The sequence below is a fragment of the Daktulosphaira vitifoliae genome, unplaced genomic scaffold (genome assembly GCF_025091365.1).
Source record: "Daktulosphaira vitifoliae isolate Bord-2020 unplaced genomic scaffold, ASM2509136v1 Scaffold_1, whole genome shotgun sequence".
NCBI lineage: Eukaryota > Metazoa > Arthropoda > Insecta > Hemiptera > Phylloxeridae > Daktulosphaira > Daktulosphaira vitifoliae.
In genome coordinates this window covers 78,657,165-78,667,724 of record NW_026099572.1, presented here as the reverse complement: position 1 = coordinate 78,667,724, position 10,560 = coordinate 78,657,165, and the positions used below count along the sequence as shown (strand labels likewise).

Here is a 10,560-nt window from a genome sequence, read left to right as displayed (position 1 = left end):
GATTTTATGTAAATATTAATGACAATTAATGAAGAATTAAATAATAATTTATTTTAATAAATAATGTTAAGGGAAGTGCTGTCAAAAGGTGAATATACAAATTAGACATAATAGTACTTACAGTGTAGTGCTACCTCCCACGAAGCAAGTTGATTAATGAAAGGTGACAGACGGAACAAAAGCCAAAATTGCCCCATTTGAAGATCAATCGATTTTCATATGATTTCATATGTATTTTTAAAAAAATACAAGTAGCGTAGAATTTTATAATCGGAAGGTGTGCATAAAAATTTTTCCTTACTCCTTTCTTATTTCATATAAATTATGTAAGTTATTATATTCTAGGAAGGGTGGAATATAAATACGATTCTGAAATACACTAACTAAAAATGTTCTTACATACTAAAAGGATTATAAAAAATTATTTTTACATATTTATAATACGTTAAATAAACTGTTATTCTATATATTAATTCATTGACTTCTTTATTCAAAATATGTAGTAATTTATTTTAAAATAATAGTATTTCAATATTAAATATTAATCACTACCAATATTAGATATGAACTATATGAATATAAGTACAAGACAACGATTCCACGGAAGTTCGATGGGCTATGATATATTTAAGAGTTGAAAAAATATATTTTTTGTTTATAAGTTGAATAAAAGTCAAACAATTATGTAGATGGTCAAAATAATACATACACGCATACTAAAAAAACTGAAGTTATCCAAAATAACTGTTTTTGACGACTGTAATTTTTTGGACACGTTCTTATATTGCAGGAATGATGTATTTTCCAATTTTAACGTATTCTTCAGCAATATTACAGTTGGCAATGCCGAAACTATGTGCGGATAGTATCTCATCATTTTAAAAATACTGGACTACCATCTAAATATATGTAGGGAGATTATGTTCTTTGCATACTCTGTATACCCAGTATTTATGGTACTGCCTATAAGAGAGTTAGGGTTGTTGTATAAAAAAAATTGTTTTAAACACTCATTTTAAACGTTATTGCATTGTAACATATTATTTTTTTTAATTATTTAAAACCTAATGTTTTATACGTAATTTCAATTCAAATATTAAAAACAAATTTTTATAAAAAGAAAAATTTGCCAACAATGCTATCTGGGGTGAAATTTTTTTGACGTTATTTTTAAGAAATATTTACTAAAGATAGGTTGAGTTATTACAACGATTGTGTAGGTTTTAGATTACGAATTAAGCTATAAGATAAAATTTTTAAGATCCTCATAAAATTGTAGTGAAAAGTTTATCACAACTATTGGGAAACAAATGTCATACACATGATTAAAAATTCAAATCAAGAGGTTAAACTATATCAGTTATCATTATAGTATAGAATACACACAAATTGAACAGTGTTACAGAACAGTATACTAAAAATACATACTAAAATTTACAGTAATGAGAATGATTTACGAAACGATATTACTTATAGTCAACATTTTTTTTTCGTTTTAAAACCTCATTTAGGACCTTAGAAGTCCTCATAGAATATTTTAGATTCAATTAAAAAATAATAATAATCTGTTTTAATAATTTTTCGTATTTCAATCGTAAAAATCAAACGTAAGAATAACTTAATATTTTAATACTTGAAATTAATGCAATGTACAATTTTTTTGTTTTTAAATAAATTTAATATATAGCGTGATACCTTAACTACGCCTCATGAAATATCTTCGAAAATATTAAAGCCAATCATTATATTATTATAGTGCTTTACACGAAAAATTAATATTCTACCATCATCCCCCTAATATCATATAAACTTAAATGAACTTTCGATTTTCAAATTCTAACTCAAAGTTTTTTTATAACATTAGATTTATTTAATTGAAAAAAAAATGGTTTTTGTTTTTCAACTTTTAACGATTTATAGCTATTTAAAGTATAGAAGCGTTCAAAAAACAAAAGAACGTACTTATTTTTAAAAGATGATAACATTATCATGTCTTAAGATAGATTCCCATTACTCGTCTATCTGGCGAATACCAAATATTCGTTTACTCGTATAAGTACAAAAATATTACCGTTGCGATTACTCATCTATTTGTAAAATTATTTTGTAATATCCATGTTTTTATTGTTATTGAATGCTCAACATAAAAAAACATATTAATTTTTTAAAAATTTAAAAGCTCTAATATTTCTAACACCTCTAAGGTGTATAAGGGATGGAACTAAAAATTATTTTATAACACGTATATAGAAATACATATGGAACTAACAAAATCCAAAAAAAAAAATTTTTAAAGAACCCATTAAGGATGTTTAATTGGCTTGAGTTAAAAAAATCATTATCAGAATACAGTATTAATAATCTTATTTTTCTCATATATTATGTATAAGTTTATGAGTTTATCGTAAAAATTGGGACCCATTTTAACAACTATGCTGTCCACATCAAATTACAGTAACCAATATTTTTATCAAAATAATATTTTTTAGATAGTCCCAGGAATTATAACGTACCGATTTTTTTTTAATTATTCTATAATATTAATACAATTATTATAATTTATCCAATTTCATGGAACTGTACTGAGAGTACAGGAATAGGTGTCACAAAATTGTGGAAAATGTGGAAAATGTGTATATAAAAATAACAGAAAATAAATCCTTACAACAATCGTTAGGTATGATAAATCCATATGTAATATTGAATGAGTAAATTGATTGTTAGTTTTATTTTAAATCATAAGTTTATTTTAAATCATAAATCTTATTGTTGTCAAATTTTAGACTGTTCCTAAAAAACTGTCATAATATATTATTCACGCTTACAGACAAATTATTTGCATGGGATATTCGATTACTCTGGGGGTCTAAATTTGTTTAAAAAATATAGTTTAAAAAAACTAAAAAACACGCTTTTGAAGCACATCGAACTAAAAAGTTAAAAATAATAATTTTAGTTTAATGTGCTTTAAAAGCGTGTTTTTTAGTTTTTTTAAACTATATTTATTAAGAATCATACTGTGAGCAAAATGATAGTTTTGCCATTATTTTGTCTAGACAACATAATAAGTAGGGTGTCGTTATGCTTTATAAAAGTGTATGATGCGTATTGATGTATTACAAGTTTTATCTTAGTAGCTCTCACTAGAGGAGCACGTTGACCGATGGTTCTAAGAATTTTATCGACGGCGTTTCTACTAGTTCTACTGATGTGATTATACTGTAATTTTTGACGGGATAATTTTCGTTATAAAGACACGTTAAAACGCTGTAGTATACACATGATCGACGTTCGCGTTTAAAACCGTCGTGTTTTTAAAAACGCGAAATCGCGCGATTATACGCCTAGTGTGTAAGTCTCTTTAGTCAAATCAAAATAGTTCTAAGTTACCCAGCTATTAAAATATTCGACTGCCATGGCCGTATATATTCATTGTCTTATTTTATTATATTAAAACTAATTGAAAATCACTTTTAATAGTAAAAATGTTTTGTGGCCAGGGCTTATTTATGAAGGGGACTCGAGAGATGCGAGCCGCCCCTCAAAAATTTACGCGACCACCAAATTTTTTACCAAAAATATGACTTTTAGAATGGTTATAAGCAAATAAAAAAATTATTATCATGCATCATTTCAAACATTTAGTTTATAATATAAATAACATATACTATATGTATATACTATTCATATACGCTATCGGGACTTGACCTATTAATATTTTTAACTAAAACAAATTAAATACCTAGTTTAAAATATATTTATTAACGAATTATTATATTTAAATCTGTTAAAGCTTTAATGGTTTGTTGTATTGTATATCGATAATTCGCGAAATCTATTAAAAAATTATCAAATTTCGGAGAAGATGATTATTGTAGTAATATATTATCCGATGTCAAAGTATGTAAATGTCGGAGCATTATCATTTCGTAGCAAAGATATCTTCCCTATTGTATTTCTTAAAATATATTTAAATAAACACGAAACATAAGAATTAAAATTCTTATTTTCTTAATCTTAATCTTATCGCAGCACTTAAAATAAAAACTACTTATCATAAAAACTGAGTTCAGAGGTTCTAATGACAATTTTATTAACATTTTGTTTAGTTTATAATTTATACCATAAATAATCATAAAATTTTTAAAGTTATCAAACTATTTATTAATTCAAGACATTTAAAAAAAAAATTATATGCTCATTTAGTTATGAATTATTTTTGAATAATCGTAAGCATAAGCGTAGAAGGTTCAATTTTTGGGAGGGCTAAATTTAATTCTTCCCAAAAAATAATTTTTACAATACATATGATTTTGCTAAATTTCTGTGGAGGTGTTAATTGTAAACTGGGTGGGAGTAAGCCCCATAACTATTTCTTTTTTTCAGTTATCATGTCTTGTACCAATAACTTACTAAATAATATAATTTAACTAATATTGGCACTAAAATATCTAACATTAAACATTTTATGCATTTTTCAGCCATCAACATAAACATAAATTTTTTTTTTCAAATTAGAAAAAATAATACATACAGTGAGTCAAGTAAATATTCGGACATTGTCTAGAAAATTTGGCTTGCAAAACGCCATTATCTTACAGGTTTTATGTATGATCAACACCATTAGAAAAATGTTTAAACGAGTGATTTAATCATATTTAAAGGTCTGTAAGACCTTAACAATTCAACAGACAAATTATTTTTTCTAGATGATGTCCGAATATTTCCTATATAACAAAAAATTGCTGTCATTCAAATACACCGCACTTGTACAATTTATACATGTATAACATTATTTACATTAAGTGGGATGTAAGATTTTATAACTTTTCTTAATTAATATTAAAAAAATATAATATCTCGCAAGATTTTTAAGTGAAATGTATTATTGATTCTAAACTGGTGGTGTTCAAGATACAAGTAATTCAACAGATAATTTTGACGAAAGATTGCTTAGATTTATTGATGAGTTTTTTTGAAAGAACATGTTGAATACATGTGTAATTCTATTTGGTTTTATTTTATTTTTCTACTATAAGAAAATTATTATTCAGAGACAAGATGCCGATAAGTCAGTCTTATACTAATTGACAATATTCTTATCAAAATAAAATTTACACAACCCCATAAAACCTTAAACCGACTTGTATATTTATTTATATAAGCAGGGTTCAGGATTTTATGAATTTATAAAGTTCATTTTAATAACCCTGAGTCTTTTATTATAAATAGATATTCATGTATGTTTTTCTTAACACTAAACTGTGTATAATAATTAGAAAAATAATATAATCATTATGCCATGGCATCTAAATAATCCAAGTCATTGGATTATTGCTATTATTAAACCTGAATCAAAAATTTGTTACATCATGGATCCATTTTGTCCGACTTTAAACCTACAGAAAACAGTAATGTTCGAAAGTATGATGTGAGATTCCAAAAACTGAAAAAAGGGTTGCAAAAACATTGTACCTATGATGGAAAACAGTTTCCAGATATATTATGGGTACAATATGAAGACAAAACCGTACCAATACAAGATGATGGTTATAATTGTGGAGTTTATGTGATTTATTATGCAATAACCAAAATGAATGGCTTAAATTTTGAGAATGTGTTTAACCCCGATGCTTACAGAGATGAATTAAAAAAATTACTGTTAGAAAATTCAGGTGATATGACAAACATATGCCTTTATTGTCAAAAACACGAGGAAAAACATAAAGGAAATTATATACAATGGGTGTCATGCAATAAATGCTGTAGATGGATAGCGATTGAATGTATTACTGAAAAGTATAGATTAAAAGATTACAGCAAAAATTATTTTTATTGCATATTGAGTTAAAATAAATAATATTAATAATTATTATATTATAATAACTATCATAATCAAGTTATAAAATATGAAAAAGTAATAATATATTTTAACTTATACACATTATACTATAATGATAATTATAATTATTATAATTGCAGAAATTTAGTATAATATTTATAAAAATTATAAAATTTTCACTAGATGGTTTCTTCAACCATATTTAACTTTGAATTGTAATAAGCCTATTGTACGAATGTTATATACAGATTATATATTTTCTAAAAAAAAATTGTTAATACTATGCAAAAAATGTCCATCAAATATTAAAAAATTTGTTTATTTTAAATTTATAGAAAGGTTAATATCTTTATAATTTTATTTCGAACCCCAATATGTAAATGATTATTATAATGTAACTATTATTGTGAATGTATAAGCCAACAATAATATACTCATTCAGGTACCAAAAATAAGTGAGAATATACGTATTAGAGAAGTTTCAAAACTAATTCATTATACATGTAATTTGTATTTTCAGATGCCGAAAAATTTGTTGACACTCATTGTAACCACACCTATTTAGAGCCATCAAACAATCGTTAGGCTTTTAGTAGACAGTCCGAAGTCTGGTATTCTAATTTTAATTCAAGAACTACGTTCAAAAATTATTTAGAAACAACAAGTGGGACGGCATTGAGTGTTATACAAAGTCATCAAATATTCTACCCAAACACATGAATTATTTTAATTAAAGAAATAATGTCCTATATTGTTAATATGTTCAAGACAAGAATCTTAATACAACAAAATTTACAATCTATATAAATACATAATAAAATAAAAAAATAAATCTTCTTCTTTCTTCTTTATTGTCTTTGTATTCTACATCTTTTTATTATAATATCTAAGTGCCCAAAGACGTCCATGTGAATGAATTGTGCATATGAATGTTCCAGCAATTTTTCGTTGTGTAATAATAACCTAATGAATTAATTATTTTTTCTCTATTTAGCTATTGATGTAAATATTGAAAATTAGTTGATATATTATGTGATTGTGGTTTATTAATTTTGTGTATCATATATTTTTTACTTTTTATATATTATTGCTGTATAATATAAATGTATATTGTTATTATATTTAAATTGTGTATTTTGTTATCCATTATATATTGTGATTCTTTGTTTAGTATTGTATGTCTTTTTTTGAAGTGCCCTCTAGTGGTGTTAATTTTAAACTGAAATTTCATATGAACAATGATTTAGTTCTTTATGTAGTAATAAGAAATTTGGTTTTATAATTTCACTTTATATTCAGGGCTCCTAATAGTGTAACGTAGTAACAAATATTTGGTATCTTAGTTGTTACCGTATTTTTAAACTGATAAGAAATTGCTAGCTAGAAATTGCTCACTTCACGCCCGTATTTGGAGGTGGTTTGAACCCTCAAAACCACCTCTTAGGCACGCCCGTGCAGTTACTCGTATTCATTTTTTAATTTTGAGCATTTAAAGTAATTTAATGATGAAAAATTATGAAATAGATATTTTCATGATAACTTAAAAATAAATAAAAAAAAATACTCAGTGTTTTCTATATTAATTGAATATAATATCTTATAATATAATATGAACATTTAAAATTAGACAAAACTAAAAATATTATTTAATAATAAAATTACATTCACGAAGATACTTAAAAATTAATTCATGAAAAACGTATTAAAATTCACATTGATAATAATTAATGATTAAAACTAATTGATGATTAAAATACAGTAGTATTTTGTTATGTTATGGAAAATTTTATAAGATTAATATTTAATAGATAAGAAAAAAGTTGATGTCATATATTAGTTTTGATAATAGTTACAAAAATAGTATTATTTAAGAAAATAACATGTCCTGAAATACTTAATTAGATGTACATAAAAATTCAAGTTAATTTATTTCAAAAATAATGTGACAATAGCCAACTTAAATGAAAAACTAATTATATATCAACAGAAAATTAATTGAGACAGCCATTTTCGGTAGCATATTTGATTATATTTATATAACCTTTTTGAGTAGCTTCATAAATGGTACCTCTACTCCATGGACAATAGTTTTCATGGGCAAATTTTAAGCAAAAAAATTGACCATTTGCAGCAGCAAGTCTTGTTGTCCCTTCGTCCCACACACACCCATTTAAATGACTATATTTTAGACAGTCTAAGTGGCCATTTGCAGCAGCTCCACTCATTGTCCCTTCGTCCCATTTACATCCATTTTTATGTGCATATACCAAAATGTCAATATGACCACTAGCAGCAGCTTCCCTTGTTGTACCTTCGTCCCAGTCACAACCATTTTCATGGGCATATTTAATGCAGTCTAAATATCCATTCGCTGCAGCCAATCTCATTGTACCTTCAATCCAATGACATCCATGTTTACGGGCGTATTTTAAACAATCTAAATTACCATGCACAGCTGCTACAGCTATCGTATCTTTATACCAATTACATCCGTTTTCATGAGCATATATCAAGCAGTCTAAATAGCCACTTGCTGCAGCAGCTCTAGTTGTGCTTTCATCCCATAGACATCCATTAATATGAGCATATTTTAAACATTTTAATTTACCATTAATAGCAGCTGCTTCAGTCGTACTTTCATCCCAAGGACATCCATTATCATGAGCATATTTTAAACATTCTAATTTACCATTAAAAGCAGCTGCTCCTATAGTGATTTTATTCCATGGACATCCATTATCATGAGCATATTTTAAACATTCTAATTTACCATTAAAAGCAGCTGCTCCTGTAGTTCTTTCATTCCATGGACATCCATTATCATGAGCATATTTTAAACAATCTAATTTGCCATATATTGCAGCTGCTTCTGTTGTAAATTTATCCCAAGGACAATTATTTTTATGTAAATATTTTAAAATTTCTAGATTACCTTTTATAGCAGCCCGAATAGTTGCATTTCTATTCAATTCGCATAAATTTTCGTGGGCATATTTTAACATTTCTAGATTACCGTTTTGAATAGCACTAAACACAATATTGATTTGATTCCATTCACAGCCATTTTTATGAGCATATTTTAAGCATTCTAAATAACCATATTTAGCAGCAGCATCAGTCGTGCTTTCATCCCATGGACATCCATGATCATGAGCATATTTTAAACATTTTAAATGTCCTTTAGAAGCAGCTGCTTCTGTTGTTTTTTTATCCCATGGACATTCATTTTCATGAGCATATATTAAACATTCTAAATGTCCATTAGCAGCAGCTGTTTCTGTTGTCCTTTCATCCCAAGGACATTTATTTTTATGTAAATATTTTAAACATTCTAATTTACCATATTGAACAGCAGCATCAGTCGTGCTTTTATCCCATGGACATCCATGATCATGAGCATATTTTAAACATTTTAAATGTCCTTTAGAAGCAGCTGCTTCTGTTGTTCTTTCATCCCATGGACATTCATTTTCATGAGCATATATTAAACATTCTAAATGTCCATTAGCAGCAGCTGTTTCTGTTGTCCTTTCATTCCAAGGACATTTATTTTTATGTAAATATTTTAAACATTCTAATTTACCATACGAAGCAGCCCCTTCTATTGTTCTTATATCGCATGGACATTCATTTTCATGAGCATATTTTAAACAATCTAAATTACCATATTTAGCAGCAGCATCGGTCGTGCTTTTATCCCATGGACATCCATGATCATGAGCATATTTTAAACAATTTAAATGCCCGTTAGAAGCAGCTGCTTCAGTCGTACTTTTATCCCATGGACATTTATTTTTATGTAAATATATTAAACAGTCTAAATGTCCATTAGAAGCAGCTGCTTCTGTAGTCCTTTTATCCCATGGACATTCATTTTCGTGAGCATATATTAAACATTTTAAATGTCCGTTAGAAGCAGCTGTTTCTGCTGTCCTTTCATCCCAAGGACATTTTTTTTTATGTAAATATATTAAACAGTCTAAATAACCATTAGCAGCAGCTGCTTCTGTTGTCCATATATCCCATGGACATCCATGATTATGAGCATATATTAAACAATTTAAATGCCCGTTATAAGCAGCTGCTTCTGTTGTCCATTTATCCCAAGGACATTTATTTTTATGTAAATATATTAAACATTCTAAATGTCCATTAGCAGCAGCAGCCTGTGTTGTTTCTTCGTTCCATTCACACCCATTATCATGAGCATATTTTAAGCATTCCAAATTACCGTTTTCAGCTGCTACAATAGTCGTATCATCATCCCATTCACATCCATTTTCATGAACGTAAATTAACAATTCTAAATTTCCATTTTCAGCAGCTTTTCTAGTAACACCTTTTTCATATTGACATTTTACATTATTATTTGAAAATTGAATTGCTGTATAAAAACAATTGTTTATTAATTTTTGCTTATAAACGTTATAACATATAACGTTTATTAAAACGTTTATAAATAAAATGTTTAATAATCTAGATTATTAAATAAGTATATCTAATTAAGAGAGAGAGAATTTAAATAATATTTTCTTTCATAAAGTTAATAAAGTTAAAATTATTATATACTGAATATCACCCTATTACTCGTGACATTGCATTTACTAACACCCTGCATGTTGTATTCCTAATATTATAATTTTAGCTTCGATGCGAAGCTGAGAAGGTATTGATTTTACTATGATGTGTTTTTTTTTTTTTTTTTTTTTTTTTTTTTT

At 26.6% G+C, this 10,560-nt stretch overlaps 1 protein-coding gene across 2 annotated transcripts in view; it reads right to left on the bottom strand.

Annotated features, from left to right (window-relative positions):
- Positions 1-7,586: 7,586 nt before the first annotated feature.
- Positions 7,587-10,560, bottom strand: part of LOC126896672 (uncharacterized) — a 50,591-nt gene continuing 47,617 nt past the window's right edge. The window contains exon 4 of one of the 2 annotated variants that reach the window (XM_050669626.1): positions 7,587-8,774. In XM_050669626.1, the coding sequence (XP_050525583.1) occupies positions 7,834-8,774 (941 nt within the window). In that variant the 3' untranslated portion in view covers positions 7,587-7,833. Of the gene's footprint in view, positions 10,227-10,560 lie in introns of both variants that reach the window. The other variant, XM_050669624.1, reaches the window with a different exon arrangement.